The 19,750-nt window shown below is 42.2% G+C and overlaps 1 protein-coding gene across 1 annotated transcript in view; it reads left to right on the forward strand.

Moving 5' to 3' along the window:
* Positions 1-18,416, forward strand: part of RNF150 (ring finger protein 150) — a 280,841-nt gene extending 262,425 nt beyond the window's left edge. The window contains exon 7 of the mRNA XM_040250469.1: positions 9,521-18,416. Within this exon, the coding sequence (XP_040106403.1) occupies positions 9,521-9,639 (119 nt within the window). The 3' untranslated portion in view covers positions 9,640-18,416. The remainder of the gene's footprint in view (positions 1-9,520) is intronic.
* Positions 18,417-19,750: the final 1,334 nt, after the last annotated feature.

Genomic DNA, 19,750 nt, shown 5'->3' on the forward strand with positions numbered 1-19,750 from the left:
TAGGAATAATAATTTTTCCTTTGTCACAGGTTAATTGTGAATATTCGATTGGACAATCTAAAGTACTTAGATAGATAGTCCCTGGCATATATTAACACTAAGTAGTCAATAAGCACTCTATGGTTGTTAGTTAATAAAACATAAAACTTGACACCCTATGCATCACCCTATGACACCCCATGTCCAGAGAGGAAATTCAATTTCACTGCTTCAAACATGTACCAAGTGCCTCCTACTTATGGAGGGACGGGAATGTTGACAATGGATGGGCCAGAGCCTGTTAAGTGAGACAGACCCTATCCTGCCCAAGGCCACATCTCAGGTTGGGAGGAACATTATGTCATCCAGGCCCACTGTTATAGAGATAGTTATAGCAAACCCACAGAAAAATTACAGCTGCAGTGTCCGTTTCACAAAAGGAAACCTGTGAGAGTTGGACTATAAAGACAGCTGAGTGCCGAAGAATTGATGCTTTTGAACTGTGATGTTGGACAAGACTCTTGAGAGTCCCTTGGACTGCAAGGAGATCCAACCAGTCCATCCTAAAGGAAATCAGTCCTGGCTGTTCATTGGAAGGACTGATGTTGAAGCTGAAACTCCCAATATTTTGGCCACCTGATGTGAAGAGCTGACTCATTTGAAAAGACTCTGATGTTGGAAAAGTTTGAAGGCAGGAGGAGAAGGGGACGACAGAGGATGAGATGGTTAGATGGCATCACTGACTCAATGGACATGAATTTGGGTCGACTCTGGGAGTTGGTGATGGATAGGGAGGCCTAGCATGCTGTGGTTCATGGGGTCACAAAGAGCTGGACACGACTGAATGACTGAACTGAACTGAACTCTTTAGGTAACATTCTTTGTATTAAAGAAGAAAGAAAGAAACCAAAGTCCATATGAATAATTTATGGACTAAATGGAATTAATAAAAACAAATCCCGCCACTAAGAATTTTTTGGTTAACCACAGTTAGCCTACTGATGGATTTTACTTAGAATTAAATGTGCTAATATATGAAAGTAGTAGTTATGAGTCAACAAAATAGGTCACAAGAGCTCCGTTTAAAGGAGTGTTTTCTACTTACCATCTAAGCAGATGCTTTTTAACATTATGATAAAGAGATTCAAGATGGAGTGTTAGATACTTGGGATCAATCTTTAAATCCACCAAAATACTTTCTCTGTGCTGAAGTGAATATAACATAAAAGAAGCAGACTCATAGATATAGAGAGCAAACTAGTGGGTACCAGTGAGGATGGGGTAAGAGGTAATTTAGGGGTGGGAAATTAAAAGACACAAACTAGCGGGTATAAAACTGGCTCAAGGATGCATTGTACAACACAGGGAATATAGCCAATATTTTGTAATAACTGTAATGGAAATTATACAACCTTTAAAGTTGTATAAAAATTAAAAAGTAGTAAAAATAAAATATTACTTTAATATAACATCTTACCTCTGTTCCTGTTATAACAAACCATCACCACGTTGCATCTGTTTTGCTGCAGTGGTTTTTGCTGGATTACCTCCACCCTTGACCTACCAGTCTATTCTTCACTTAACTGCAAGAGTGATCTTTTAAAATATTAAGCAGGTCATACTACTCCCTGTTTAAATTCTCTCAATGTCCTTAAAATGAATGAAACAAAGAGAAGAAAGAAAGAGAGTCTAGTAGTATTGGGCAACTGTGTCAAATGGACTAAATATTTTTTCATCTGTGAAATAGAAATAATAATACCCACACATCAAAGGGTTGTTGTGACAAATCAATAAAGACCAATGCTATTTTTGTATTCATTTTATATTAACTTTCACAGGAAAGAAGGTAAAATTCAGTGAACATTTTTATTGTTAACAGTTATTTTATACTCCTCAATTAGTTCCACCTACAGAGAACTTTCTAAATGTTTTAGTGTCAGCATTTTTATTTGTACTATTATGGTCTCAAATTAAAACATCTGCTTTGATTAAAGAGAGCCTTCCCTGGTGGCTCAGATAGTAAGGAATCTGCCTGGAATTCAGGAGACCCAGGTTTGCTCCCTGGGCGAAAAGATCCCCTGGAGAAGGAAATGGCAACCCACTTCAGTATTCTTGCCTGGGAAATCCCATGGACAGAGGAGCCTGGCAGGCTACAGTCTATGGGGTCACAAAGAGTCAGACATGACTGAGCAACTAATATTTTCTTTCTTCTTTTGATTAAAGAAAAAAATTCTGTTTTTAAAAATTATGGAACAAATCAAGTTCAATTAAGAACACAGCACAGACCAGAGAATAATTTCAGATGTCTTCAGATCATTTTTTACAGTTTTGGAATGAAAAATGATTAGATACTGTGGTTGATGAAATGTCCCATCATGAAAATTGAACCATCTTTTGGCAAATCCTTGCATTGATTAGAATTTATCTTTGCCTAGAGCTGTGCAGGACAGTCAGTTTCCAAAATAGCATCATAAATTCGACAGCCAATAGTTATAGCAGTCCACACGGCCCTTTTTTCTTTCAATTCACACATTCCAACTTAGAAAGCACCATAGTGAGAATGAAGCCATGAAATCTGCTGAGGCTGGTGGCTGAGAAGACAGGAGTGAAAGTGAGAAGCTGCAGGTACAGTGAGCTATCTGTGTACCAGTCAGCTCTTATCTGTGCTTTGTTTTTGTACTTGCTCTATTGAAAGCCATAGAATCACTCAGTGATGAGCTCTTTGGTTGACTTGTGGTTTACTTGTGAGCTATAATATTTGGCTTCTTATGAGTTGAATTGATTCATGGACTATTGCCCAAAAGAACAAGGAGGAGGAGGAGGCAGATGCAAAAGGGGAAGCGGTGGGAGGGGGGAGGATATATCTCTGCAACATAGACCTCATTTTAATTTTTTTAATTTTTATACAATTTTTAATGGTTATACTCCATTTACAGTTATTATAAAATATTGGCTATATTCTCTGTATTGTACTACATTCTTGTAGCCTGTCTTACATTAGTTTGTGCCTCCCAGTCCCCCAGCCCTATCTTGCCCCTCACCCCACTGGTAACCATAGTTTGTTCTCTGTGTCTATGAGTTTGCTTCTTTTCTCTTGTATTTACTAGTTTGTTGTATTTTCTAGATTCCACATATAAGTGTCATTATACAGTATTTGTCTTTTTCCATGTGACTTATTTCACTTAGCATAAGACCCTCCCAGTCTGTCTATGTTGCTGCATATGGCAATAGTGTGTCCTTTTTTATGACCGAGCAGTAGTCCACTGAATATGCATACCACATCTTCTTCATCCATTCATCTATCTTGGACACTTACATTGCTTCCATATCCTTAGCCCTCATTTTTTATCTCCAGGAATAAGAATATTCCCGTTTTCTTCGTACCTCAGGGCAGTGAATTCTCCCATTTAGTGTGCACTTGTACTAAATATACAATTGCAGGCTTTCTTCTTTGTTAAGAGAAAACTTTTTAGTGGAAAACAACATGTTGAAGAGTTACGGCAAAAGAAAAACTTACAACTCTTTATCACTGGTGATTTTATTAAATAATTATTTATTGATCACCCACCATATCTGAGGCACTGTGCTAGACTTGCACCAACATATATACAAGTAAACTGCAACAACTGGAAAGACATCTAGTATACCTAGTTCAGTTCAGTTCAGTTCAGTCGCTCAGTCGTGTCCGACTCTCCGACTCTTTGAATCGCAGCACACCAGGCCTCCCTGTCCATCACCATCTCCCAGAGTTCACTCAAACTCACGTCCATCGAGTCCGTGATGCCATCCAGCCATCTCATCCTCTGTCATCCCCTTCTCCTCCTGCCCCCAATCCCTCCCAGCATCAGAGTCTTTTCCAATGAGTCAACTCTTCGCATGGGGTGGCCAAAGTACTGGAGCTTCAGCTTTAGCATCATTCCTTCCAAAGAAATCCCAGGGTTGATCTCCTTCAGAATGGACCGGTTGGATCTCCTTGCAGTCCAAGGGACTCTCAGGAGTCTTCTCCAATACCATAGTTCAAAAGCATCAATTCTTCGGTGCTCAGCCTTCTTCACGGTCCAACTCTCACATCCATACATGACTACTGGAAAAACCATAGCCTTGACAAGATGGACCTTAGTCGGCAAAGTAATGTCTCTGCTTTTGAGTATACTATCTAGGTTGATCATAACTTTTCTTCCAAGGAGTAAGCGTCTTTTAATTTCATGGCTGCAGTCACCATCTGCAGTGATTTTGGAGCCCCAAAAATAAAGTCTGACACTGTTTCCACTGTTTCCCCATCTATTTCCCATGAAGTGATGGGACCAGATGCCATGATCTTCGTTTTCTGAGTGTTGAGCTTTAAGCCAACTTTTTCGCTCTCCTCTTTCACTTTCATCAAGAGGCTTTTTAGCTCCTCTTCACTTTCTGCCGTAAGGGTGGTGTCATCTGCATATCTGAGGTGATTGATATTTCTCCCAGCAATCTAGATTCCAGCTTGTGTTTCTTCCAGTCCAACGTTTCTCATGATGTACCCTGCATATAAGTTAAATAAGCAGGGTGACAATATACAGCCTTGACGTACTCCTTTTCCTATTTGGAACCAGTCTGTTGTTCCATGTCCAGTTCTAACTGTTGCTTCATGACCGGCATACAGATTTCTCAAGAGGCAGGTTATGTGGTCTGGTATTCCCATCTCTTTCAGAATTTTCCACAGTTTATTGTGATCCACATAGTCAAAGGCTTTGGCCTAGTCAATAAAGCAGAAATAGATGTTTTTCTGGAACTCTCTTGCTTTTTCCATGATCCAGCGGTTGTTGGCAGTTTGATCTCTGTTTCCTCTGCCTTTTCTAAAACCAGCTTGAACATCAGGGAGTTCACAGTTCACGTATTGCTGAAGCCTGGCTTGGAGAATTTTGAGCATTACTTTACTAGCATGTGAGATGAGTGCAATTGTGTGGTAGTTTGAGCATTCTTTGGCATTGCCTTTCTTTGGGACTGGAATGAAAACTGACCTTTTCCAGTCCTGTGGCTACTGCTGAGTTTTCCAAATTTGCTGGCATATTGAGTGCAGCACTTTCACAGCATCATCTTTCAGGATTTGAAACAGCTCAACTGGAATCCCATCACCTCCACTAGCTTTATTCGTAGTGATGCTTTCTAAGGCCCACTTGACTTCACATTCCAAGATGTCTGGCTCTAGATCAGTGATCATCATGATTATCTGGGTCGTGAAGATCTTTTTTGTACAGTTCTTCTGTGTATTCTTGCCACCTCTTCTTAATATCTTCTGCTTCTGTTAGGTCCAGACCATTTCTGTCCTTTATCGAGCCCATCTTTGCATGAAATGTTCCCTTGGTATCTCCAATTTTCTTGAAGAGATCTCTAGTCTTTCCCATTCTGTTCTTTTCCTCTATTTCTTTGCATTGATCGCTGAAGAAGGCTTTCTTATCTCTTCTTCCTATTCTTTGGAACTCTGCATTCAGATGCTTATATCTTTCCTTTTCTCCTTTGCTTTTTGCCTCTCTTCTTTTCACAGCTATTTGTAAGTACAAACTCTCATTTTATAGATTTTAAAGCTTTAGCCCCAGAGGAGAAAGTGACTTATACAGAATAACATGTATAATTACCTATAGCTGAAACTACAGTCTCCTAAAATAAGATAGGATCCCAGCTCTCATAAATATAATTTTAAGTGTTAGTTGTTCGGTCATGTCCAACTCTTTGTGACCCTTGGATTGTAACCTGCCAGGCTCCTCTCTCCATGTAATTCTCCAGGCAAGAATGCTGGAGTGGGTAGCCATTCCGTTCTCCAGGGGATCTTCCTAACCCTGGGATTGAACGCAGGTCTCATGCATTGCAGACAGATTCTTTACTGTCTGAACCACTAGGGAAACCCATATAATTTTATCATTGTAAAAGTGATGTTTATGGAGAACACTGAGTAAAAAGTATGGATTGAACACATGAAATTACTTCTAGGCACTCCTAAAAGCCCACAAAAGCTATAGCAAAGGGATTTTCCAACATGGACAAGGAAAACGTAAGAAGAAACCCTGGCAAAATTTGGGCAACTTGGAAGAAATGAATAAAGCATCAGTGACTTAGTGGACCTAAAAATCAGAGCAATCCTCTGTGTCTGGCTGTGCAGATTGTGTCCTGCCCAAATCCCTTGCCCACTGCTCACTACGATTGCAGAGTGAAAGCTTCCACCAGGTGGTGCTGAGCGCATAACCACGCGGAGAAAACAAGTGCTAAACAGACGTGAGGAAGAGGAGGACCACCCCAGTTTGCATCAAAGAATTCCCCAAAGGTCAGGGATACAAGGTACCAGATAGCTCTGGAGAAGAGGATAAATGAAAGGGAAGTAGACACACGCAAAATAAGGACGGACCATAGGCACAGGTATAGGTATAGACGGGCTTCTCTGGTAGGTCAGCTGGTAAAGAATCCACCTGCAGTGCAGGAAACACAGGTTAGATCCCTGGGCTGGGAAAATCCCGTGGAGGAGGGCATGACAATCCACTCCAGTATTCTTGCCTGGAGAATCCCATGGACAGAGGAGCCTGGCGGGCTACAGTCCAGGGGGTCACAAAGAGTTGGACACAACAGAGCGACTAAGCACAGCACAGCATAGGTATAGATATAGATATAGATATAGATACAGATATATCAACAGATGTAGAAATAGATATTTAGCCAGCCTAGAATGTATATGGTGTGAGACAAGGATCCAATTTCACCTTTTTGCTGCATGAATAATTTTATTGAATATTTGTGTGCATGTGTTTTTTTTATGTTTACTTATTTATATGGCTGAGTCAGGTCTTAGTTGTGGCACGTGGGATCTTTCGTTGCAGCTCCTGGACTCTCTAGTTGCAGTGGTCAGGCTAAGTTGCTCCCTGGCATGTGGGATCCTAGTTCCCCAACAAGGGATCAAACCTGTGTCCCCTGCATTGCAAGGCAGATTGTTAACCAGTGGACCACCAAGGAAGTCCCCTGAATATTTGTTGAATGCCACCATTGACAAAGCTAAATACTTCTACCCAAGATCTGCTTCCAAAGTTTTATTCTACCCATTCATCTGTCTATAATAATGTGAACCTCATGCACTTTTGGGTCTAGGAAACATTTTAGATCTCAGTCTTTAGGTTGGCTACACCCCTGTGAGACACTTTATTTCTCTAAAACTGATTCTTAGGACCATAACTCTTTGTCAGTTCTCTGTTTGTCTCCTTGTAAATATTTGAAAATTCACTGCCCTTCATGAAACTCATATTTATTTTTTCTTAACTGTACCTCAACATGAAGAAATTATAGCGGTGATTATGAGAGCAAAAGTGTTATAACCATCTGCATCCTTTAGTACTTAGGTATTTTGTTGGCCTTTTAATTGCGTGTTTCTTCTGTCGGGTAATGGAACATACAAGATCTTCTGATTTTAAACTGCCTTATAGGCCTCCCTGATTGTTCCGATGGTGAAGAATCTGCCTGCAATGCAGGAGACCCGGGTTTGATCCCTGGATTGGGAAGATCCCCTGGAGAGGAAATGGCAACCCACTCCAGTATTCTTGCCTGGGAGAATCCCATGGACAGAGGAGCTAGGTGGGCTATAGTCCATTGGGTCACAGAGAGTCAGACACAAGTGAGCAACTAACACTTTCTATTGTAGGCGGCTGAGCTCCTCAGCCTCCCCTGTTCATACCCCCCAGCTTACCTTTGCATCCCAGTCATATTTAAATACAGTCTCATGTCTGCACAAAGCTGTCTATCAACTCCAACCGTCTGTACATGCTATTGCTAGTGCTTAAAAGATTCATCCTTCTCATTCGTCTGGCTGAAATACAAGTTAACCTATAGGACTCAGTTAGACATGGCAGCCAGTGGAAAACTTTCTTAGACTCAGCACATGGCTACGTAGCCCCCTTACCTCCAATAACACCAAGTACTTCTTACAACAAAGAGCTTATCATGTTGGGGTGTAATTGACAAGTCAATGGTCTGCGTGCCTACTGGACAGTAAGCTCCTTGAGGACTGAATTGCCTCATTTTCACCCCTATATCCCTACAGCTAGCACAATTCTTAGCATATAGTAGGGACTCAATTATATGTTGAGTGAATGAATGATTTATATTCACTGAAGCATGTTTACGAGTAAAGCTAAATTTTTTAAAGAAAATAATTATAAATCCCCAAATTTGAGACAACTCTTATTAATATTGTTGGCTTTCTTACCTCCAGTTAACTGTCTCTGTTGACTTCACTGTACGTAAAGCTTTGAATACTTCTGTTTTCATTTACTGGGAGCATTTTCTTCTGTAAATACAGACTCTTTGGAAATATCACTTTAATAATTATAACAAGAAGATTGTCTTTTAGAAGTAACATAGTTTACTGAGATATTTTTTATTGTTAGGCTTTGTTACTTGGAATGTTTTGCTGCTATAAATAATGCTTAAATGGATATTTTTGCATCTCTGATTATTTCTCTGTAATATACTGTGGAAATGAAATTACAGGGTGAAAATTTCACAGGTCTGAATGCAGTTGATCAAAATATCTCCTGCAATGTGTGAAATACAGTCTTTTTTAAAGAGTAAAGATTTCGTAACAAAAAGGAGTAGCTCCTTTTTACCTGAAATTTACTGGTCAGTTGTATTGCATTCTTTTGTGAATTGTATAACAGTAACCTTTACACATTTTTTTCTGTTGGACTCTTAGTTTTTCTTATTTATTTAAAAGTTCTCTGTACATTAAGAACACAACCCTCAGTGAATTTTTTACAAATATTCCCAGCATGACATAATACTTATTTATTCTGGCCACCATGCAGCATGCAGGATCTTAATTCCCTGACTAGGGATCAAAGCAGCGCCCCCTTTAATGGAAGTGCAAAGTCTTAACCACTAGACCACCAGGGAAGTTCCCCAGGGTGACATATACCCTTGATCTTATTGTTCATGTTTTTAATATTCTTAAAAATTTTATACACATTTATCAGTCATTTCATCTGTGAATTGTTCAACTGCTTTTCCATATAGAATTTGTTGCCCTACTTAGAGATATTCAGTGTATTTTTTTCTCCTTAGATATATAGTTATAAGATACATCTTTTCATAGTGTAAGAAGGGCTTCCCAGTTGGCACTGGCAGTAAAGAACCCACCTGCCCCTGCAGGAGACATAAGAGATGCGGGTTTGATCTCTGGGTCAGGGAGATCCTCCAGAGGAGGGCATGGCAACCCACACCAGTATTCTTGCCTGGAGAATCCCATGGACAGAGGAGCCTCGTGGGCTACAGTCTGTGGGATCACAAATTGATGTGACTTACCACACACGCCCTTAGCATGAGAGGATAGCTAGACTCTTTTCTTATGTATTTATTTTTTACAAACTAGGCAATTTTCCGGATACCTTCTCTTGAGCTTCAGTGAAATGGAAAGCAGCTATGCTAGCTACTGTACCACCAGACTTTGGCATCAATGAACTGTTATTAAAGGCAATCATATTAAGCCTCTGAAGACATAGCTCGGTGTTCACCATGAACTTTGTTTCCCCCTCAGGTGAGCAGGAGCCAGCTATAAGCAGTGATTCTGATATCTCACTGATCATGGCGATGGAGGTTGGACTGTCTGATGTAGAACTTTCCACCGACCAAGACTGCGAAGAGGTGAAGTCGTGAAACGGCAAATAGAGAAAAAAGGGATGGTAGGATGTGAGGGGAAGGAAGGGAGAGTGCCCCAAGATTGGACCTGGCACTCACATCTCCAGAACACCTTGGCAACTCCAGGGCGCTCCACTCAAGAATGGTACTGCAAAGCAATATCCAAAGTCACGTTCATCAGGAGGCAGTTTCTCCATCTCTGCAGCAGGCCCTGGCCTTGGCACCTGGGAAGCTGAAAGCTGATTTTCTCTCCCATGTCCTTGTAGACACACACTTCAGAAGTTCCTGAAACAGACAAAGGACACTCTTAGGGCTTCTTAGTTCCATTTCAGTTTTTCCCAGGGTCTTGTTTTCCTGTTTGGGGAATGTGGTTGATTTCTTTGGAGGTTTCTTTTTAAGGACTATGTGTAGTTTACATTATGTTCACCCGTTTGTGTTTCCTTTGATTCACTCCAGCTTTTGTACCGAGTTCTGTTTAGAAGCATCAGTTCCTGCTCTGACCACTTTGTATTCCATCTCTGAGATTAATGGCCTTTACTTCTCAGCATGAAGTGTGCATGGCTTTGGGAAGCGCCTCGGCACCTTGAAACAGTCTAAGGCCAGCTTTCGTTTAAAATCTAAATTCGTTTAAGTGGGTCTTAAAACTCCCAGCCACCACAGAGCCCAACACTGAGCTCTGAATCCTCAGAGGCCACGGCTCATGTTTTTCAGCTACACACTCTGGCTTCCACTTGCCCAGCTCTGTTAAGGACCCATGTGACTTGAGAAGGAAGCTCTAGGGAGGCACGTCAATCCTTCTGGGTCTTAGCAGTCTTTAACTGAAATGCTGAAATCACAATTTCCCTCTCGGGGCATTAGCGCCATTCTTTGTGGCTGTAGGGCTTGTCTGTCGCTGGGATGACAAGCCTAATTTTCAAACCAGATACCACATACTCTTCCTGAAAGTGAACTGTCTGTTGCATTGGTTTACCCAAGGCTACGACAATCTCCTGTTACCTCCACGAGTGGGTCCTGCAGGAGATGGAAGCTTTAGAAAAGATCCAAGCATCTTTGGATCCAACACAGTGAGGGCTGTGAGAGCATCCAGGTCTTACCTTAATTCCAGTACACTTCTGTTCAACCTCACCAGACCTCGAGGAAGGATTTAGGTGAATCCTTAGGAAACTGCTTCCCAGGGCTCCCCCGAGTGCATCTAGATACCAAGTGGGAGGTGGGAGGTGGGGTGTAATAGAACCCTCGATCTAAAAAGTACAGCGTGGGAAATGTTAAAATCAAGTTTCTCCTGACTGAGACAAAGTCCGAGGGAGAAGAAACGAGGTATCAGAATGAATTCTGAAAATCCACCTGGTGTTTTTAAACTCTTTATGTTTTTATTCTTTTTTGTAACTATGACAGAGATGTGCTATTTTTTCAGTGGGCAATTTTGTAATACATTTGAGACTCTCCAGATGCACGGATGACTAAGGCAGTGTAAATTGTTTCTCTGGACCATTTATGGATCACCTCGACATCTGTGAAAGGCCATGCTGCTGGGCATGGGTTACCTGGGAAAGAAAGCTTCTCTCATCGAGTTATTTACGTATGTGATAAGGCCCTTCTGCCTTGCCACACCCATCCTCATGCAAAAACAGTAAACCTGTGCTGCCTGCTGGAACACGGTGTAGATGTCAAGGGAGACCCCTGAAGGCTCTTTTTTCTCTGCCTTTAACGATTTCCTATTTTATGCTTTCTAAGTAGGCAGCAAAGGCAGAAAAAATGGTCACCACCTTCAGAAATGTCACATCTCTGTAGGAGTCCAACACTTCCTGCCATGAAATCCAGGGTGTCCGAGGCAGGGAGGAGTAAAGGCAATGCGAATCCAGAGTCAGGAGGCGGAGGTGAGCCGCGTGCTTGCTGGGCTTCGGCTTCAGCATCTGTAAAGAGAAGGTGTTTAACAAGATGATGCCCGAGGCTCCTTCCGGTCCTAAGACCACTAATGAGTATTTTGCCAGGGGGACCCATTTTTAGCAGTGAGTGATGACACACAGCAGACTTTCTACCTTGGGCAGGCAGAGTTACTTGACATGTAACATATAACAGCTTTTTGAGACTCAGCACGCCTGTGTGGCTGAGACTGACTGTCTAAATAATGGAAGTTCTAAGGCCAAGGAGGAGTTGCTTTGTTTTGCCTTGGTTTAAAAAAACCACAGTTAGTCACAGAGTCTGCAGTCTCTGGATACCTTCAAATCCTCGTTCTCAGCGTGGAATTCTTCATCTCAAGGTATTTCTTTCTCTAGGTCAGCAAAGGCCTGTACCACCCACCCCTCCTTCAGTCCACTTTGTCCAAAACAAAGTTTGGTATTAAGTCAAAGGGAATGAAGAGGATAATTATATAAATTGGATCCCATGCCCAGAGAGAAAATGCCTTTAGGATTGGTGGGTGTTCTCTCTTCCTGCCAGTGACCAGGTAGATCAGGAACTGGTTGCTTATATGTGCCGTAGACCAGCAGCCCCTAAAAGATGCTGCCCAGGTGATGACGAGCCCAGGTGGCAGAGCTGAGTCTGTGGACCTGACCCTAGGAAGGTTCTGCTGCAAGCTCCCTGAGTCTAGAAGGTTCTCCTTTACCAAAGATGTGTTTCTGAAGAATTTTCCCATGACTTTGGTAATTTTAAGCAAAAAAAACGTCATTAACTGGCATCAGTTCAATTCAGTCGCTCAGTCGTGTCCGACTCTTTGCGACCCCATGAATCGCAGCACACCAGGCCTCCCTGTCCATCACCAGCTCCCGGAGTTCACTCAAACTCACGTCCATTGAAGGTCCAAAAAAAAATGGAAAGAGTCATTCCCATACAGATCATCCCCACCAAAGAATAAACCCTTTTCTGGGCCCACCTGGGCTCATAGAAAGTATCAAAGGGTGTGGGAACCCTCTTGAAGCATCTGCAGACTTGATGTGCATTTTTCTGTAGGGTCTAGACCAGCACTCTCCAATAGAAATATAGTAGAAGTCCCACATGTAATTGCAAATTTCCTACTGGCCACATTTTTAAAAAGCGAAAGAAAACAGGTAAGAGTAATTTCCATAATATACTTCTTTGTTCCAACATTACTGTTTCCACAGGTAATTAGTATAAAAAGTATTCATGAAATACTTGACATTCTTTTTCATACTAAGTCTCCTAAAGGCAGCGTGCATTCGACAGTCACTCAGCTATCCATTTGGACTGGCTAATGCTCCAGTCCTCAGCAGCCACACGTGGCTTGTGGTCACCCTTGGAGAGCACAGGGCTAGAGCTTCTCCAGTGTTCTCCCAAGGTCCCCTGACCCTTACAAAGAAAAGGGGTTAAAACCTAATTACCACTAGAGAGAACTGGATCCCACCCAGGTTGCCTAATGAGAGGCCCAGAGACCCACTTGTCTTATAATGGATAAATATTCAGACCATCCTTCCTGAAATTTTTGCTGGACCTGTTTAACCATACCACAGATGTCCATGACCATTTGCTGTTACTTCCTTGACCAGTTTTTTTGTTTGTTTGTTTTTTAAAGAAGTCACCCAAAGCATGTTGGTTTGGTGCTGAGACAAAATTATATCCTTCACTTCCACCCTTGGACTGATGTGCGGCACTCAGGAGCCAAACAGAATTCCAGATTCTAGTAATGCAGATTTACTTCCACCCTTGGTCCCCCTGCCGATGGTCTTTTCCTAGACCCAGTGGCCCCTAGCCCCATCACTATGGCTAAAATGCATGGATTTGGGAGGAAAAAGTGGCAAGGTACATACTGACTCCAAATCCGAGACTCTGTGTGGCCTTCTCAATACAGGAGAAGTCTTAGGAGCTTGTGACTTTCCAGCCTCAAGTTGGTGAATTATGATGCCCTGCAACTCAGAAACCAGCTCTCAACTCAGAAGTAAGCATCCCCCTTTGGCCCCAAGGATGCGGGCAAGAAAACGAGCATCCCCATTCCCTCAGAGTAATTTAGAGTCCCCTCTAGGGATTGCTTCGTCGTATGTGGCTGGTCCCTTTGGGCAGAACTGAGCTTCAATCATGAACAGAGCGTCGGTACTTTGATTTCATCTCTAGGTCTGGATCACCTCTAAAGTGTCAACTCTGTCATTCTGGCAGGGAGTGATGGAGAGCTTGGAGAAGGTAGAAAGTTAAAAGCGGCAAAGGCATCTACCTTTTCTGACGTCACTGAGTTATGATCATGATCATGGAGGCAAAGAGGGTTTTTTTGGTGGTGGTTTTTAATTGGGGGATAATTGCTTTACAATATTGTGTTAGCTTCTGCCTTACAGCAACATGAATCAGTCACAGGTCAAAGAGGTTTCTCTGTTTGTTTTGTTTTCCCTCATTCTGCTGGAAACATCCTGGATGCTCCTGGGTCTGGATTCAGTCATCCCAACCCATGGTACCCAGGCTAGTTCAGTTAGTGCTCTGACATTCCTGAAGCTGACATCCTTTTGGAACCAAAAGCGATGACAGACATCCTGTCTTGGACTCTTAATACCATCACGTTCATCGAGTCGAGGTGAAAATTCTTGCAGAGCATTTAGCTGTCTGTTGAAGGCATCACCTGGACTAAAAACAAAGAAACCTCATCAAAGCAAAACCCTTTCAGAAAACCACAGAGAGAGCCACACCCTCTGTGGAGGAAGGATCCAACCCTCTGTGGTAACAGAGCCTCTGAGGCCATTTCTGGTAGCATTTTTTAATAATACTTTGATTTAGATTTCTTTCCTTTTATGTCTGGGTGTGTCTCTGGCTCTCTCTGACTGCCTATCTCTTTTTGTCTGCACACCCCCACATGCATCCTTTTCCCATCTTTCATGACAGAAAAACCTTAGTGGATCTGAAGAGGTGTTATTATTGTGATTACCGTCGTTCCTGTTGTTGACGTTTTTCTTCTTTTTATTGTGTGGCAGAATCTGTCTCTGCAGTTCTGATGAGGAAAACCAGTTGACTATAAAAGCAAATTAACTTCCTCTGTAGTGGAGTCTGCCTCATTTTCACTTCTCATGTCACTAATTTTATCACAGACCACCTCTAGCTATTGCCTTAAAAAAAAAAAAAGAAAAAAAAAGACTTCCTTGCCATAAAAGTCTTCGAAGCAAATAATGGCAAGGTAACAATTTCAGAATACTGTCTAACCTGTTATCTTCCACCCCCAGCATCTGTGACCTTCTCAGTTCACCACAGGCCCCCAGGGTTAGGATTTCTTGGAAAAACACATGGGCTGTACCGTATCCGATGTCCACTCCTGCTTCTTAACATCTTGGCACAAGAACTTGCTCTTTGTAAGTGATCTGAGAGGCCACTTCTTCCTCGAGACTGAAAAAGAGGCAAAAAGAAACCATTCCCCCAAAGTGGGGGACACGTAGTTTCTTATGAGGTGCCCTGCATCACAGAACTCCCTCTGTGCTATTTGCATGGGCGGAACTGAACAGTACTTTTGATGAGGGCAATTAAAAGGTGCTGAGGATACGGCTTCCTGATGACTCAGTGGGTAAAGAATCCTCCTGCAATGCAGGAGACACAGGAGATGCCAGTTCGATTCCTGGGTCGGGAAGATTCCCTGGAGGAGGAAATGGCCACCCACTCCAGTATTCTTGCCTGAAAAATCCCATGGACAGGGGACCCTGCTGGGCTATAGTTCAGAGGGTTGCAAAGAGTTGGACACGGCTGAGTAACTAAGCGCTCATGCACAGGGATGCTTTTACCCACAGGGAGTTAGAAAAGAAGATGGCAGGGAATGTACATGGATGCTCTTCCCGAATCAATGAGCACCCTCCAATTTTAGAGCTCACCTCTTTGGGGGCTTGTGTTCATCTTAAGGAGTTTAACGCTTGTGAGTTAAACACTCCTGATTGCAAAGAAGGTTGGGCTTATCTAAAAAATAAATTAATTCTGAGAAGCAGGTGTGTGTTTCTCATCACTTGCCTCTTATCTTCCTGCCCTCCCCTCCCCATCTCATGACTCCAGGCCCCTTGTAATTTACAAAGACCCACAGATGAAAAGCCACACTGTGCTCTTTGAGCCTTTGCGTGTCACTAAATTAATCATCCCAAAACTCAAGCAGTGCATCCAGATCCTGGATGTAGACTCTTCATTATCAAGTCCTTTAATTGCAAAACCCACTCATTCTGCAAAGGAGCTGCTGAGGTTATTTACATCTCTCTTTACTGTCCTCTAAATGACGCCTGCCTTGAGTGCTTCATGATCAAGTGGCTTCTCCAGAAATCTCCATGATTAAAAACCTTCTCATCCTTGTGCTACTGTTAACATTTGGATTTACCACCAAGCCATTCTGTCTCTGGCCACTGGATAAATATTTGTTGAGGATAATGATAAGTCAAAAACATGTCTCTCTCCAGAGGCTCTGTAGGTCTGAGGAGAGGGAGAGAGAAAACCCAGGGACTCATTCTGAATCACCTGAAGTCGTTGCTTGGCAAGACATCTGTGGTCTTGTCATCCTTACTCAAGTGGAAGACTTGGAGAAGCAGAGAAAATCAGGTGGGGACCATGTGTACTGTATAAACCAAAGACCATCCAAACGTGTCCACCATCCAAATGGACACCTGTTTCTTCCAGTGGCTAGTTTAACTTTTTCCCAATGTGCTCATAAATAAAAGTGAAGTTGGTTCACTTGGTCGAATGAAACTGAATGAAATCTTAGGGGGTTTTCTCTTGCAGGCTGGATTTCTCTTATGAAATCCAGAAATCTTAAAAAAAAGAAAAAAGCATCATGGCCTTAGTACTGCACCATCTTGACAGTCAAGTACTTAGTCTCCTTTTCCCTCAAAAGTTTCAGACAAATTGAGCGCTTTATTGAACTCAAAATATTGTTCTCTTTGAGAATGTGAAGATTTTAAATAGCCAAAGAATTTTCGTGTATAAGAGCTGGTTCATTATAGCATATCCTGCTCTTTTGAAGAAAATACCAAACTATTGCCTGTAGTAATAGATCACGAAGGAATGGCAGGACTATTAACATAAGGACTTTGCAGTCTGTGTTTGTGCTGGCCGTCTATGGTACTTAGTGGGAAATGGGATGTTATTGCAAGGGAGCAGGGCGCCCTCTGCTGGAATTCTCACCATTATCCTTTCAGCCAACTCGTTTGACGAGAGTCACCATTTCCTCAACAACTAGTAGTGATTTGCCTTTTATTGTAGTTTCCTCAGTAGTTGAGAATTTGGTCCACTTTTGTCAAAATAGGGAGGAATGTCACAAACTCTGAAAATTGGAGGAGGGCCCCATGGAACATCTCTCTGTCAGCAGCCCCCTTCTTCCACAAAATGTTGAAAGAATATCGTTTGCTCTGTTTGCAAAGGAGATGCCCCTGGCTGGAATGTTTGTACAGAGTTCTAAGACAAGGGCCTAATTGTTTTGTAACGTTATCTCAACTTTTTTCTTGTCAAATTGCAAAGGAAGATCAATAAACAGATTTCTTTCATATGAATGTAAATGGTGTGAGACACTGACGTGTTTTGTACGTGTACATAATATATTTACTTCCTGCTTTCACATTAGTAATCTGAAATGGTTGTACCATTTTATAATTAGAAAGAGATGTCGAGGTGGGGGAGGGGAGGGAGGGGTTGTTATTTTTATAGTGAGATGTCCCTTATATTTAGAAAACTTGAAGTAATTTTGTACTTGTGAAAAGTTACATTCCATTCATTTCTTGAAAAAATAATGGGTGTTATTCTTTTAAATGTTCACAAGCTGGAAGGATGATTATTCTAGTTTCTGGGAAGAGCCTCCCAAGCAGTATATACAAGACACTGATTCTGTGGACTGCAGATCAAGACCAGCAACTGACAGCTCAGCAATGTGAAAAGAAAAGAAAAACCAACTTATTTTGACCTCTTTAAGTAGGATATTATTATTTCCGTTGGAGGTGAAAAAATCTCCTGCAAAGAATGAATTTACCATTCAGAAATAGTTCAGACATGACATCTTAATCAATGTCTAGTCCCTTCCTACTAACAAGAAAAAAATTCAGTGGATTTATTACACACCCCGCCCCCCACCCCCTGCCAACACAGATTATGCGCTTTACTCAGCATCCCCTTGAGGTCTTCCCGGCCAGTCTGAAGATCCCACGTGTCATGGTCCCTAACTCATTCTCGCGATACTCAAATTATGAGACTGTTTTCTTGTTTTATTTGCCACATGCCTCAAAATCACCAAAGTTACTCCCCATGGCATTTTCACCAGTAACTTCTTATTTAGACTTTGGTTTGTTCTTAATTGTTTAAAAAAAAAAAAAAATTAGTAGTGAATTATGTAGCTGTTCTACCCAAACATTATCTTCTATACAAGTCACAGGCATATTTAAATGATTAGTTCAGATGGTGTAGTTACTGGGTTTCATTTTGGTTTTTTCTGTATAAATCTCTTTTTCTTCTTCCCCACCTCAGGCACCTTACTCCTTCTAAAGCACTTTATATCCCTCCTGAAATACACAGAAGTTTAAAAGAAACCATCTTTAACAGGAATTGTCTTCTATTAGGAGACAGAAATTTTATTTTGCTTTATTCTATTCTCTGTGTGCTTGGAGAGCAGAAGCTGTTTATCTCATATGGGCTAATGATAAAGATATTAAGGATGATAATTGGAATCATTCAATCATACAACATGGCTCTTTTTATTATATAGAAGACTGTCATGTAAATAAGTGCAATCGTGTTCTGTAAAGTTCAAAAAACATGCAATTATGAAAATTTGAAAAGGATTTGTGAATTCCAGGAAATTCCATTGCAGAATTTTGTTTGGTTTTGTTTTTTAATAAAATGAAACCTGAGGCATATGTTTGTGTCATCCTTTCCTTAACTGTAACCTCATCTGGGATTCCATGGTGACACTATCGCCGTCATGATTGTGTTCAAAGAACACGAGATTTTAATGCCTTCTTGATCTCTCTCAGGTAGGTCAAATGTCAGGTAGACCTCTTCTTAGCTCTATGCCTCTAAGTGAAGTAATTAAAGAGATTTTGAGGGAGTTTCCTGGAGGTCCAATGGTTAAGACTCTGTGCTTCCAATGCAGAGGGCATGGGTTCAATCCCTGGTTGGAGAACTAAAGTCCCACATGCCAAAAACTAAAAATTAAAAACAATATAGATTTTGAGCAGCTCAGCAGAAGAATGGCTGCTGAAGTCTCTTGAGATGTTGTTGGGTAGAAACGGAACACTTGATCTGAGCTACCAGTGGGCAGATCACCCTAAAGAAGGTTACACTGTGGAGCCCACCAGATGGGCTGGGGCAGCGAGTCCTCATTCATACTTACTGGTACACGTCTAACAGATTTTAAACAGCAATTTGTTCACATTAGCAAAGTGGGAAATGCCAGCCTAGGGAAGTAGGGAAGGAAGATGAAAAAGAGGAGAGGTACCCTATTTATTGTTATCACCCACCAGGCAGGCCCTGGTGTGGCTCAGAGCCTCTGGGTCCCGCCCACCCAAGATGCCGATGTGTTGCCTCGAGGCAGGCAAGTCGTATGTGCCTGGCGTGGTTCAACTTAAGACGGAAGCCTTCCACCTGGCCTGGCCCGCCTCCAAAGGCTGTGAACACCACACTATTTGCTGGCAAAAACTAAGCCATGTTGGATGCCCTGGCCTCCCAGAGCTGCTTCCTGCCCAAGTGACCACTGCTGTGTGAATGGCTGGAAAGCATCAGGGGCTAATCCACGCTTCATTCCTAGGCCAGAGGACATTTGAAGGAGATTGTTGGTAACCGTGCCTGTGCCACGCTGGGAGGCACTCTCCATTTTGCTCATGCCTCCACGATCACAACATTGATCTCCCCAAGCACCTGTGATCACCAACAAAGCTGCCATCTGGGGTGGAAGCTATTACCCAGGACCTGGAAGCCATCCCTCCTGACTCCGTCGTCCATGATGCTTCCACTAGAGCAGGGGCTCCTAGACTGGGAAATGTGTTCAGTGGGACCCATTCTCACTATGCTAGGAACTTCAGCAGCCAAGTCCCAAGGGCGACTCCGCTGGAACAAGGCTTCGTACAAAACACATTAGCTATTAACAACTTCCAAGCAGGTCTTCAGTAAGTCATCACTGTTCCTCTCTGTCAAGGGTCGTAGTTTTCAACATTGTGCCGGACGAGACCACTTGGAGAGAATGTGTAGGTTT

The sequence above is a fragment of the Oryx dammah genome, unplaced genomic scaffold, assembly GCF_014754425.2.
Source record: "Oryx dammah isolate SB20612 unplaced genomic scaffold, SCBI_Odam_1.1 HiC_scaffold_12, whole genome shotgun sequence".
Classification (NCBI taxonomy): Eukaryota; Metazoa; Chordata; class Mammalia; order Artiodactyla; family Bovidae; genus Oryx; species Oryx dammah.